This window comes from Acyrthosiphon pisum, unplaced genomic scaffold, assembly GCF_005508785.2.
Source record: "Acyrthosiphon pisum isolate AL4f unplaced genomic scaffold, pea_aphid_22Mar2018_4r6ur Scaffold_21723;HRSCAF=24690, whole genome shotgun sequence".
In the NCBI taxonomy this organism is placed as follows: Eukaryota; Metazoa; Arthropoda; class Insecta; order Hemiptera; family Aphididae; genus Acyrthosiphon; species Acyrthosiphon pisum.
In genome coordinates this window covers 8,817-24,155 of record NW_021771221.1, presented here as the reverse complement: position 1 = coordinate 24,155, position 15,339 = coordinate 8,817, and the positions used below count along the sequence as shown (strand labels likewise).

At 30.0% G+C, this 15,339-nt stretch overlaps 1 protein-coding gene across 1 annotated transcript; it reads right to left on the bottom strand.

Moving 5' to 3' along the window:
• Positions 1 to 1,868: 1,868 nt before the first annotated feature.
• LOC100574255 (corticotropin-releasing factor-binding protein) lies at positions 1,869 to 14,963 on the bottom strand. The gene is made up of 6 exons (XM_003240913.4): positions 14,864 to 14,963; positions 13,727 to 13,887; positions 8,699 to 8,909; positions 3,110 to 3,291; positions 2,732 to 2,834; positions 1,869 to 2,174 (listed from the first exon to the last, which is right to left on the bottom strand). Exons 2-6 carry the CDS (start codon positions 13,880 to 13,882, stop codon positions 2,038 to 2,040), a joined length of 789 nt encoding a protein of 262 aa, XP_003240961.1. The 5' UTR covers positions 13,883 to 13,887; positions 14,864 to 14,963; the 3' UTR covers positions 1,869 to 2,037.
• Between the last annotated feature and the right edge of the window lie 376 nt (positions 14,964 to 15,339).

Below are 15,339 nucleotides of genomic sequence, written 5' to 3'. Positions count from 1 at the left end.
ATTTTAAGACGGTTGTAGTGTAAGCTAAAAATCGTGACTCGGCGAGTCGCATTTGTATAAAAATTAAATTTGAAATGAACGAAAAATCTTAAAAATCAAATAATAATTTAAATAAGCTGTTAATTATTTTCTTATGAGCCTATGGAAAGTGCCCGTGGTGCTCTGTTTAACTAATACCGACTAATTAATATTTTAATATAAGAAATGCAATGTTTCCTGCTACAATGAATTTAACCTACCGTTTTCCTAAAGGTTATGTTAGGTTATGTTGCTATCATAGCAATATACTCGTAAATACCTGAAATATATAAATTATAATATACTTAGTAATATAACCTGAAAGACCATCTTTACTCAGAATCGTTTTTCGTATTCAATGATTTATTACTTATTGAATTAAAATTGAAATACACGCATTACAGTGACACTCATAACGCGGTATAGTAGATAAGTACCTACTATGCAGCAAATAGATTACCTACTTTCCTTATTTTGAATTTTTAAGGTTCGTAAGTACTAGACTAAATTAACGTCTATAAAGAAATTTAATTGAAAGAATAAAAAATGCTTCTTGTTAGAATAATAACATTTAAAACTGAAAAAAAAACAATCGAATAGGATGAAGAGATTTATTATTGTTGAAAATCATTTATGGCATGTATAGACTCGGTCGTTATTTTTAAAACAATTTCTGAAGTATATAGATAAGGGATATTTTTAAAACTGGTCAGCTCGATGCGGATAAGGTCAAATTGCACTCGTAACAGTTAAACGTAATAGGTGAATTGCACCCGGGTTCAAAAAAAAAAAAGGTAACGTTCAAATTACATTCGGGTTCAAAAAGGTTATGTTCAAATTACACTCGCTATGATCATTATATAAAACTTATATTTACTAATGATCAGTCGATGAAAGAATAATTTTTGTTTATAAGATCTAAAAGTTATTATTTTTATTGAATTCAAAACTTTAAGTTACAATCTAATACAATAAATGAGTGGTTTTCAGAAATGCTATATAAAAATAAGATATGTTTTAAAACATCCAGAATATTGGGCTCTCTCTCTCTCTCTCACTCTCACACACACATTTTACGTTTATTTTGTGCCATCAATCGACACTCTTGCAACTGTTACTGTTTACTAAAACTAATATGTATATTATGTTCTATGCTTTATTATAGAATGAACGAGTCACGTACAATAAAAATATTATTATTTTCTGAACTCGAGTGCAATTTGAACATTTTGGTCTGGTAGTGAGTGCAGTTTGACTATCCTAAAATAGATAACTGTATATAATATGATTAGTGATTACATATAATTCTCGGTTCCCGCATCATTGTGTACATATATTACGATATATTTATTTTAAGTACACAGCAAACATGAATACGTCGATATCAATAATAATATTACATAATATTGTATTATACATAATATGAAATTATTAAACTTATATTATGCTATCAACAATCAATCAATAATTATTAACTATTATCAAGAGCTTATATTCGCGTGAGTACAGTATTACAATTTATTATTATCAGTTTCTGTAAGTATGTTTTCAGCTGTGGCGTGGCAAAAAAGAATATGAATTTAGATGACACCTAAAATAAAGGTGATCGGTCGTGAAGGTAGGCCAATATATGACCGTACATAATACGCACTATTTAGGCTAGGTGATAAAATATTAGGACACGTAAATATATAGGAGTAGATATCAGATATTTAGTACCACGCCGCTGTATGTATATATATTGATGTAAATATGTTATGTGTATATGTTTATATTAAGTACGAATATACAAAACGAACAAAGAAAAAAATGATTTATATAATTTTCGAATTTTGAACTCTAATTATAACCTATATTACCTATGGGTATCATAATATTTTCTATCGGACATTGAAGACATGATAATATTATTATAAAGGCGAAAACAAATAATCGATCGTTACAATAATATGTATTTTATCGGAGGAGAGGGATTTCTGAGTTAGTTTGCTTATTTTTTAATTTGTTACACGTCTGCTCCTACGGCTCGCACACTAATGACGGCGTAGCTTCGACGTCGGGTGTTGTCACGGCCACTGTGACGGCGTTGTGAAATTGTCCACTCGATACAAGTCTTACAGTGGTCACGCCACACATAATCGTCTCCACGGCATTTTCTGTGGAAAAAAATAAACGAAACACAATACTTACAATACATTAATTGCAATAATAACAAATTGTCATATTATGAATCCTAAATTTCTGACACGGCTCCTCGGATAGGCAATTTCGGTACGCGTACGCGTAGATTACGAAATCGTTGTACGGTACGTCCTTTCCTCTCCGCCCGTTCAGTATATTATGTAGTTTTTTCGTTAGTTCATTACGGTTTTAAAGACTCGCTAGGCATATTTTACTATAAAATATTCAGTTTATCTTGGTCTATAATTCCCGTTAGTTTTTTTTTAATCGAAACTGTACACCCCTCTTTTGGAATTTTAGATCTTAATTGCTCCGGTATCGATCAAATATTATCGTAGGCGTGGTACAGTTGAAAACAATATAATATGCGGACGTTTTGTTTTTTCTCGCCATACACGATTATAGTATACCTATAATAATCAATTCCAGTGCTAACTGTTCTTAATTAGTTGCACAGTAAAATAATATATTTATCGCTATTTAATAATATTAAATAGGTATAATGATAGTGAATTTGTGTCGTCTTACTAACCTGGTTCCGAGTTCGTGCCGCAAATCGAATCAACCATAGACAACTGGGCCAAACCATCTCCACCGCCGACTTGAACGAAATCCGGCAGCCCTCGTTTGTCACACTGTTAATTTTAATATCGTCACGAGTCACAGTAATACGCGTTATCATACTATAATTATTATATGGCACGTTATTATTATAATCATATTATATTATTGCGTATAATATTATTATACACGCGTTTATATCGTTGACGAGTTCGCCCCCTCGTGCACTAAAAACGTCGAGAAGTTATAACAGTAGGTACACTCGTACGAACGTCGAGTCATATATTATAATTTGACATGACGAGAATTATATTATAATTATATACATATATATATATATATTATATACCTTATGAATCGTGCCGGTCTCGCGTTCCGTTAACGTCCTCTTCTGCTCGTGTCCAAGGCCGACGCCCAACGCTAAGATTTTCACCTGAGCCGGGTACAACATCGTCAGACTGCAATTCACCGGTTTTCCGTAATTCCTCAGCGTGTACACTTCAGCGATGTCGGCCAAAAGTATGTTGCAAGCTACAACGACGAAAACCCGATAACCGCAGTTTTAATAATAGTCGTTTTGGTCGTAAAAAAGTAAAAACCAGTATTGAATTTAATGAAACCCCTGCGTGTTAATAGAACGTGTAAACGGTGGCGATTTTTTTTTTTTTTTTTGTAAAGACGCGATTTTAAGTCATAACTCATTTTTAGAGTGCCAAAGAAAATTATTTAAAAAATGACAATTAAACCCGCAATTGAGCGTTTTGGAATTCATATAAATTATTATACTTCCTACGTCGTAACTCTTTACGATAATAATTTATACTATTATATTTATTGTACGATGGCGTCATATATTATTCTGTCAACCCGGCACGTACAATGATTTAACAGGACTTTCTGGGAGTCACCAAATTTAAATATTAATTAATTTAGGAAAGTTATTTTGGAAACAATTTAAACTTTAAACCGCATGCGGTGCTGTTAAAAGAAACCTGATTATAAAACCGACCACTATAACGTGCATTGATTGTACCAATATTGTCAAGATCGTAACTATAACGTGTTACTACTAGACACGTGCAACTTAATGTATAATATAGTTAAAAATAAAATTGAATTTATTGTAATTTAATAAAATTTTATTACGTGCTTTTACAAACACATTAACCGAAAAGGTCGGTCAATTAATAAAATATACAGTTTTATTCTACTGCACGTTTCCTACATTAACACCTAATATATATTTGCTTATTTATTAATTTCAACAGGCTAACATCTGTAGGTATATAATATAGGTGTGTTTGTGCGTTGACGTGATCGATTGTTGTTGAATAGGTAGGGGAGTTCTGTTTTTTTTTTGCAATCGACGAGAAAAAGTCTTCTATAATTGACTATGACCAAACAGGAAATTGTATTAGTTTTCACTGAGTGCGTAGACATCCTTTACAAACACCAAACTTATAGTTGATCCACGCGACACGTCTTATCCAAAAACCACGAATGCTTTTGATAACTATTAATACTATATGTATTATAACACACGTATAGTGTAGGTACATATCCATAAATACGTGTACACGACATAAACCGAGTTTGTATAATCTTAGCCCGTGGTAGAGCATATAGTTCCTCCAGAGATCACCATGTTTACCGTGAAGAAAATTATAATAATCGAGTGTTTCTTCCACACTTCATTCGAGCACTATATTTTCGGCATAGCTGGATGTCAAAGCAAGAAAATAATTAATTTTAAATTTCGAACTGACACGTTTTACCTGCGTGCGATTTCCAAGAACACTGTTGGAATATTAATAGCACAATATAATATTATTCTACGTGTAGTTATCATTATTCGCACATTACATGAATTGTTGACAATTTAACTAATAACCAGGAAACGGATTAATTTTAGAACTTACATTTTATATATTTTTTTATAAGATTCCAAGAAATGTATTTTAGCTGAGTAGGTAAGTTGCTATTTGTTCGGTGATACGAAGAAGCGAAATTATTTAAAATGATGCGATTCTTTTATTTTTTTTATTTTTATTTGACTTTTCGCCATTCACGTCATTTGCGTCATTTTTAATCTATTTTTAAATAAATCCCATATCGTGTTTTTCAGTCGACTGATCATCTGCTTTAATTTTCATCGTTCATTTAATAACTCCATATTAGTTATATTTACTTATTTAGATATGTAGGTACTTAATGAAATTATAATATTTTAATTTAAGATGTTCACTCGTTCGTTAATTAATATTTCATTTATCACTTTGTAATAAATATTGTATAATATGTTTATGTGTCTTCGGTATTACGTATCAAGATATTATTTTAATGATATATTATTAAACGAAATACTATGATTTCATTATACATATTGCAGAATATGTACATAATATGTAGATTGTAGAGAATACATTTATTTTATACGGGCATGCGGTTTTTGAACCTATTATACCAATTGACTATTGGAGAATCAAAACACATATATTTAAATGCCTCTCAGATACTTGAATAATCTATAGGTACAACAGGTAGTAAGTACCACCATAATATTATTGTTTTAATGTAATAAAGTATCAGGCGAGAAATACTCTCACTAGGCTAATAAATTATACAGTAGGTATAATAATATAAATATTCGCTTGGACGAATAATTGTTCACCAATAGGCATACTATAATATTATTATAACGTACGTATACGTCCAATCGACTATGCATAAATTTATTGGTACTTGAGTTTTTAAGTTTTACTTCTACAGACACGCGTTTGGTAAAATATTTTAAGTCATATACAGAAATGTACTGAACCGTTCTGAAAATAAATTTAAAAAGTAATAAAGGATTAAATAATAAAAGAATTTTTATTTGAATTTCTAAAATGTATGTAATAGCTAAGTAGTCAAGTTAACATCTTATTGCGTATTCGATTTTACTTCGTGCAACTCATCAAAAAAGGAATAATTATTCAAGTTTGATTATTTGTTTTTAAATACAAATATTTTATACTTGTATTCGTATATTATATGCAAACTGTTACTGTTAAAACCATTTGTTGCATAACAATACGGTAAGTATAAAGTTTAAACACAATTCAGTAACACATGGTTTTTTGATGTCAATGAAAGGTCAACCTATATGCGAAACCTGCAGACAAGAGCTCGGGAATGCAAAACACCCAGTAAACATATCAAACTATTATTGTTATTATAAAGAATTCAAACAATAAAAAAACTAGGCAAAGTAAAAAAATTGTACACAACCAATGGTCTATTATGCAGGCGAAGGTATAAATTCTAGATCAATAAAAAAAAAATAAAAAACATCAATACCATAGTGGTTTCATAATCAAAAATGGGATAGCTCTATAATAATATTCAATTTTATAAGATAAAAGATGGAAAATTATATTAGTAATATTATTAATCAAATAAATTGTGAATATATATTGCAGATTCAATTAAAAATCAACACAAATTGCAGTCGCTCCTCACATCCGTGCGTAGTGTCGCACATAATTTTATAGGTATCGTTTTATCACTATTATATAGTAACAAAATTTGTACCCACTCCGATAGATGGGCAATTTCAGTGTTCTTTTTTTTTATATATCTCGATCGGAATTTTAATTTTCCGTCGCAGCAGACGATGGGAATTTTATTTATTTGATGCGCCGTTGCAGTGTGTTGGATTAAAAAATAAAATACTCGCCGTGTGTCGTACAGCAATAATTGCTGAGAAATTCGACTGCGGTTATCCCCGACCACACTGCTGCAGCAGAGTAGAAGCACCGATACTTATACTTATTCGTATTCAGCTGGCGTGGGAATTATAATCGTATCGTAATCGCGGGCAAACGACGCACGTCCGTGTATTTGCCATTAAATTATTATGCCGACCGTAATTCGACGGGAAGCGCGGGCTTAACCAAATTTTACAAATTGAATATAATTTGATAACGCCGTAATACGTAGGTATACATGCACACAACATACTAGGTAATTCGAAAGGGTTAGATACGTGTACACACATATATATATATAAATAATATCGTGTGTACAGTCAGCTGTGGACGATAACGATTTGAACTACAAACGGAGTTTGTATAATACACCGTATTGCCGGGGTTGTGTTTCTGGGTCGCTGAAATCGTATATCACAATATTATATTAATTTTTGTATTATTGCCCACATCGTCAGAGACCTATTTACGTATGTATATAGTGAGTATATTTATAGGGACCGGTCTTACGAATCCAAGTAACACAATATTGCGACCCGAGGCGTACTTATAAAATAATTTTAAACATGGCCACATATATAGACGTACGATATAGCTTTTAATAATGAATTGAACAAAACAATTAAACAAATAAAATATAGTTCATACGTAATTGTATAAAGACGTTTTGAAATATTTAAATGTCAATAAATGAATACCTAAGTCCAATGTAATGGAAATGAATTAAAACTATTTTTCGAATAATTGAAAATAATCTCAGATAATATTTAAGGTTGAATAATATTATTATTATATTGTACTATATTAATATTTAAGTTTATAAACGCAATCTATACAAAACTGACACCCCTATAAAAATGCAGCTTGGGGTGATCATCCTATCTCAACTCCCTAAATAAGTTTCTGGTTTTCACCAAAATACACTTTTTATTTTGGGACAACAATGTATAGTACATATATTATGTTTGTATGATTAATTTAACATCAAACACTCATTATTTCAAAAATTATTAACGTTTTTTGGAAATATTTTTTTTTACATCATTTGAATTTATGACGAATAAAAATTATTCTGAAAAAAATATTATAATAATTATAATATTAGGTACTATCTTTATAATTTGTCCTAGGATTTTACTTTTTGAATTTATGTATTGTAATTTGTAACTAGTGACAGCACATTTTATTTTTATATTTCTATTGATAAATAAATAAGCTAATTGAAAATGTTTAATATACTATAAGCTTATAAACTTATATGAACTTATTATAATTTATAAGCGTTGGAACTGATTTTTTTTAATTTATACAAAAATTACGATGTCGTTACGTTATGATTATTAAATACTCTGTAGTTTGTACAATATTGAATGTTAAAATGCCTATAAAATATAATATATACAATTATAATATTATATCAATTTTAAAATCACTTCATATTTATTTTAGATAATATTGTATTTAAAATAATAACTTGTGATAATTTTTTCTATTGCACTAGATCATATTATAATATTGCGTATGCAATGCGAAGCTTACTAACTTAAAGTTTAAACTTATATTATTAATTATAATGTATAATTTATTAATATTTTACATAATAGCTTATATGTACACTTGATGCATTTTACTTTCAGATGAATTTTATTAAGTTAGTATAATAATAATAATTTATCTTTTATTATAAGCGATGAAATATGTATATTTCTCGAGAGGAAAACAAAATCATTTCGTCTTATCATCAATTTACGATGTTTATTATTATTTAATTATGATAACGGCCATTGCTCATTAAATGTCACGTAAACAATTGAATTAAAAATTTCACAAATTTTAAATACCTTTAATACATAATTATTAAAAAGGGTGATTTTTCTGATCGTGTGCGCATGCATTATCGCGGCCTGCAAACACTAAACCTTCGCAAGTCAACTGTTTTTACTTATAAAAGGGCACAAAAGTTTAAAAAAAAAAAAACTCCCACACTAAATACATTTTACAATCTATATATTTTTCGTAATTTAATTATTAATTTTACCCTCGAAAGCAAAAAAAAATAATAAAATCCACCAGATATATTTTATAATAAACTTATACGATTTTCAGTATTATCAGCAGGTTCACGAGAGAAGAAAAAAAAAATCAGCCCACATACAATTTTAAACTATTATTATTATTATTATACGTACGGGTAGGGTTGTCGATGAACGATACATAAAAGCTGAATCCGTTGCCTCTACGTGGAACTCGGTATTGTATCAAAGCAGCGTTCTGCGACGATTTCAATATCTGTTTGTGTTTTTTTGTCCCACACATCTCGAAGAAACGATCGTTCATCTCTTTCGGATGATCTTGTTCGTTGGGAAACAGCTGTCCGTTGAGTTCCCATCCGTCCACAAACTGCACACAAGTAGGAAGGTATAGTATATATTATACAGTGTGCACCGTAGACCATAATATGGGCACGCAAAAATAAATGACGGGTTGTACGATTTTACGACAGGTAGGTAATGATGTATGTGTGTAAATTTTAATAATAAAATTGTTGTATAAACGTTCACTAAATTTAAAATAGGTAAAGAAAAGAAACAAAGCACGAGCCCATTCGCATTACCACCGTTTATGTGCGGGATGTCTGCGGTAGATAAATAAATGACTATATTAATTAAATCTAATATTTAAGTTTGCGATCGTGAACCCCTCCATGATGGCCCCAGATAAACAGCCAAGTTCATGTTATGATATATCACAATATGCATATTGGTTGCCAGCTTATATCAAACCGAAAAATATTGAAACTATTTTTAACAAACATATTGTCATATTGTTTTACTAAAACAATACATAAAATACTGAACTCTGTACCTATATCAAGGGGTATTCAAATAATATTAGTGAAATATACCTTCTAAATAGTAATCATACGCATACCAATGTGGAGATTATACTTCTGTCCGTGGTTTACTGATTTACAATAAATGCCCCGGTGTAATATAGATCATAATGATTCCAAATTATTTACCCATTTAACACAATTTATTATTATTATTATATTCAGATTCGACATGAATTATGTGGGATTTGTTCAGAATTAACTTACATAATGTAACGTCATATTAATATTTAGTATTTTTAAAACAACGATCTAGCTTGGATTCAAAGCGATCAGTAGATTTTATTATATTGTTACTAATATACTTGATTTAAGTATTAGGAGTCTGAACAATTAAGTAGGCTAGAGCCTTAGAGTTATATCAGACAAATAAATTAAATAAAAAATGCATTTCTGAAATAATTGTTCGATTTCTATTGTTTTATTATGAGGTATATTACTTATCACAATATATTGACTATTGAGTATAAAGTGTATTTGTATGTATATATATTATATTATAGGTAATACTTATATATTTTTATGGTGATTCTGTACTAAGTTAATTTAATGATTTGTAAATTTAAAAAAAAAAAATTGCAAATTTACTATTTTCAACATTTTACGCGTTTATATAACGTTTGTAAGCCCAATTAAAAATAAATAAAAGTTGTGAATAGTGAATACATGACATTTTCATAGTACATTTAATGATCAAAAAGGTTTTTCGGAAAATAAAGCAATTACTGTAATACCTTTCTCACTCCCACTCAAAATCGAAATTTAAATCAATATAGGTACCTAACCTATGTGAAATGTCCACTCTGCTCTTTGATACAATATAAATTATAATAATGATGAGTACCTATGTTATGTGCAAGAGATGTTTTGTTTTTGACATTTCAATAAAAATAAATAATACATTTATTTCAATAACATCCAAAAAGCTGCTTCTCGCTAAACCTCATTTATAACCATTTCAGTAACATTTAGTCAGTACAATGTATTTATATTTTATTTTATTAGATTATGAATAATTACTGCAATCTGTATAAAATTAATACAATGAGTAATACAAATAACAAAGTTACAAAGACTGCACGGATTAAGTGAACACTCCCCATTGACGATACAATATTTAATTTTTTTAGAATCCATTTATTTACACAACCCGTCCAGTTCATTTTGGCACTTGGCAACCGTTAGGATTTTAAAAAAAAATAGTAATCAGAAATATATTTAATTTTCAATATAATATTATAATATATAATATAATATACTATTGGGACCACTGTTTTTTTTTTCAAATCGTAACAGTTACCTATAGTAGGTACTAAGATGAACTTGATGGGTTATTTAGGAATGATGAATATATGTTAATTAACACGATCTCTGTGCCATTTAAGCCGACGACATGGATCAACTGTTAGAGAGATGGACAAATGGTATTAGAACGATTGAAATTAAGTGTTGTTATAAAATGTTTTGTAATAAGTACTTAATATGACGCTGTCGCAGGTTTTTTTCAGATCTATATGTAAAGTGAGGCTACTATAACGTATATAGGTACCTAATCGAGAAGCATTGATAATAACACAACGCTGTAATGATTAGATGTACTAACGGAAACAAATATTTGATATTTTAGTTGCATTTTATAGTGGTTTTACACATTTATGTGAGATATTATCCGTATATAATCCGATATGGGATTGTTTTATCAAGGTAGACACCTAAAAGTATTTAGTAACTATTTTTTGGGGAATTTAATATACCATTAGACGATAATAATATCTTGAGTAGAATTTAAGGGCTGGTATTTAAGACGTATTTATGTATAATAAACTTATTACCTATGAGAGATGGAATGAACATGCTTTTTGATCATAAATAAGTAATTTCTGAAGTCATATTTATATTAGTATTAAAAATTATGTAATAGTTATAGTAATATAAATTTATTATAAATATTCATGTTTGAACTACTTTTAAAAGTAAATTTGTTGTGATTATAACTTTAAAAAAAAAGTAATATTCTATATTTATATACTCATGCATATTGTGTCTCTGATAATTTACATTATTTGCATTTATTATAAAAACGAATTAATATTTAAATAAATGTCAATATTATATTAAACTATTTAAGTACATGGGTAGGCAATCGAAAAATGTCATGTCAATGATTAATCCTAATTATACGACCCTTTTTTAGAAAAAAAAAATGAATAATAATATGTACCCGTATTCTACTTGTTTAAAATATTCTGTAACTTTTAAGCAAATAAGCAATTAATATTCACTTTTATATTTATCGATGTTTCAATATATGAATACATAATATGTACCTACCTCTACAGTGTGATCCAAAAATATATAGTTCAACCTCATTTTATATTCTGAGTGGAGCAACGAATATTTTGATTTTAAAATGATGTGTGTTTTTTTAAACTCTTATTTTGCGTAATTTACTGCTTCAATTTTCAACTCCAACAAGTTTCCTGGTGGGAAAGTTAATCTAGTTGGTGCTGGAAGGGGGGAGAGTCAAAAGTATGATATTACCATTACTTTTAAGTTATCTTAATAATTGGGAAAAACAAAAAAACAGTGAACTACAGTACTTATGAAGTAATCTACTCAATGAAATGGTACACTCGACAGCTATACACTACAGTAGAGTGGTACCTAATTTCCCGTTTTTCCTTTAATTATACATTTATTCAAATCAGATTTCTGAATTTTTTAAGTATACTTAATAAAACATATTTTCTAATACTCAGATATTTTATACCCTTCAAAGAGTGTTCAGTGACCCAATATTTTTAAATGAGAACCATGCTTTTACGGTCAATTATTGTAAATCTGATGATATAATTAAACATGGTTCGATTGAGTTACTTTAAAATAATGTATTACATGTTAAGTACTGTAAGACCTTACTTGCGCTAGTTTGAATTATATGGGCCCAGAGGCTGTTAGATTGAAATCGTTTATAAAGGGTTTGACAAAAAAATAAACAACCCATAATCAATTCAAAAATGTGTGCATGTATGATATTATACTCGTATATATTTTAATTTATAATTTATAAATGTAACGATAATATTATATAATGTTTTTTTAGTTTGTAACTTTGTTGTCACTTTTGTTTCCAAACCATAATATCGGGTATGTTTTAAAGTCCAATTCAAAAATGGAACATCTCGTGAGTATATCAGAAAGATGAAGGGAAAAAATGTCGGATTACTGAGGTTATCCAACGGGGTTGGACTATCGAGGTCTTACTGTGACTACTAAGTTTCTTAGTCGAAGCATAATAGTTCACGATAGTCAATTTATATTTTACAAGGGCTACGATGATTGGAATATTATAAATTGTCCGAGTACCTCAGGGCCTTCCTTAGGAGGGGGGCAAGAAGAGCCCAGGCCCTGGGCCTCGCGATTTTTGCTTATATTTGGAAGCCTCGCGTTTGAAAAAGTGGTAAAATTAGTTTAAAAATTGGTTTTCGCCCTGGGCCTCGCAAATCCTAAGTACACCCCTGGAGTACCTATATTAAGTAGTTATACAAGATTATAAATTATTATATCTTATTACCGTCCAAGGATGGTAAGCATGCATTGTAAATCGGCCTGTATATCAGTAATTATAAAACTATAATCATTGATTATACATATTATACTATGCATAATCAATGCTATAATATTAGATAAAATATATGAGTGTCGTCAGAGTGATCTTTTTTATGTTATTTTAATCTCGAATTTCACGTTTTATTTAACACGTTGATGTATTATTATAGTAATTATTTTAAAAGGGTTTCCGAGGTTTTCCACCATTTTCATCGCCAGTTTCTTGGTGATTGGAGGAGCTCTCAAGTCTGCGATATTATCGAGATTTCATAAAATATGATTAATTGAATCCCTGTGGTATATTTTGTATTTTTCATATTACTTTTTGTTCGTAATGTTTTCTAATGAATCGGATACCCTAAACTCGAGTGCTAACTTAATTTGACATTACAAATTCAGCTTCTTAGTTTTTTAGTAATAACATCATTAAGCTTTTGATTAAATTTAATTGTTACTTACACTAGGTAGTGTTGAATTATAAAAAATGATTGATAACGACTTTTGGGAAAAAAATGACATAATAATATGTGTATTGTATCGTAATGTTGGATTATTTGTATATAATACCATCAGAATAAAATTTATTTTCGCGACGTCTGCTATGATGTTTATGAATACATAATGTACGCATATTATGCATACCTATATTTAATAATTATTATTGCGATAATATTCACTTCATCGGGGCGTGCACTTACAACGCCCAGACACTTACCGCTATTAAACCGCCGGTGTTGCAGGGTACGTCTACGTAATCGAAGTAAACGTGGACCGTCTGCTCGGGTTTCGCTACTATGTAAATGCCGCACACGGTCGGATCGTTGGTCGTCGATTTGTAGTACAGGTGGCCCTCTTCGGACCACACGGTCATACAGTCTATGTATATATATATACGGAAACACAAACACGATATAAACAATGGTCATGACCACGACGGTAAACATACGTACGGTCGTAAAATGACGACGATCAACATCACCATCGTCTATACCAGCGGTCCTCACAAGGATTGTAGAATGGGCCAAATGTAATTTTTAAAATTATTTGCGGGCCGCATACATTGATTGTTTTTCAGAAAAAAATTCCTTTTTTTTAATTCAATTAGTTTTTCTTCTCTTATTTTAGATGGGTGTGGATAATTTTTAGAAAATTCAGTATGGTGAGTTGTGTATGACGATTAATATTGTAACGTTTTGGAATATTTATGGTTTTACGACAAATTAAACATAAAGCATCGTGTTTCTTACAAGAAATACAGAAAAATCCAATCTCCCAACTGTCTTGAAATATTCTGTGCTCATCTTCAATTTTACGTTTTGCCATGATAAAGAATTAAAATTAACAGCTTACTCGCAGAAACTAGAACACACGATGCTAGAAGCACAGAATTACATATTATAACGACAATACGGGATAAAATACAAACGGACAATAAGCGATAACGGATAAACTGTTCATACAAGACTACGCGGTGGACTACTACGGTGGAAATAAATAGACTCATAATCGTAGCCCGTAGGTGCCTACTTATCTGTCCAAGTGGTAATTCAATACGAGTTTAAAATAGAAAGATAAAATAAATAAAAATGATAAGATAATAAGCGACGTTCATTTTATTCACTGTTTATAGAATTTTGGATTTTAGAATGGACAATTTAATTTTAGTGCGGACCGCACTGAAGTTACTAAAGGGCCGCGTATTGGGGACCGCTGGTCTATACAATATAAACATTACCATCACCCCACGTGATTCCTCGTGAATACACCCGAGCGACCACGGTTGTAAGATAATATGTAAATATATTGTACCATATTACGTTACGTACTCGTTATAATAATATAAACACTTCACCTGTAATGATTTTCTCTTGTGTTCGGATCCGTTTGCTTTGAACCGGGTACAGCAGTGACGAAGTCTGTCGGGGATACTGAAACGACAAAAAAACAGATACCTATTCAATATTGTTATAATCGCTATAACTTTTATTACTAATAATATGTATCGTCTCTCAATCCACGAATTTCTTCTATATCGGTTTTCTAATATTATCGTGCCATGCTAATCAAAAACGACAACGTATAGTGTGAATTATAGGTAGGTACCTCTACCGGAACTTGAATAGTGGACGTTTTATGAAGTCCGTTGTAATATGGTTATTGAGAAATCGTCACCTCGATATTTAGGTGCAATAAGCTTATAGATCGCGTCATTCTCGTGTTATTTCGTGTAATTGGACAGTTTGTTTTAAATATTATCCAGTACGTCATTATTATAATATTAATTAAATATGGTCTATTGCAGTATTGCGTATTAAATTATATTGATGG

Bases quoted from the DNA above. Each gene is read 5' to 3' on its own strand.
- LOC100574255 (XM_003240913.4), bottom strand. From the start codon at position 13,882: ATGACCGTGTGGTCCGAAGAGGGCCACCTGTACTACAAATCGACGACC. The intron at 3,292-8,698 runs GTACGTATAATA...TCGTCGTTGTAG, and splicing joins GTTCATCGACAACCCTACCC to CTTGCAACATACTTTTGGCC. The intron at 2,835-3,109 runs GTATATAATATA...TAAAATTAACAG, and splicing joins AGACCGGCACGATTCATAAG to TGTGACAAACGAGGGCTGCC.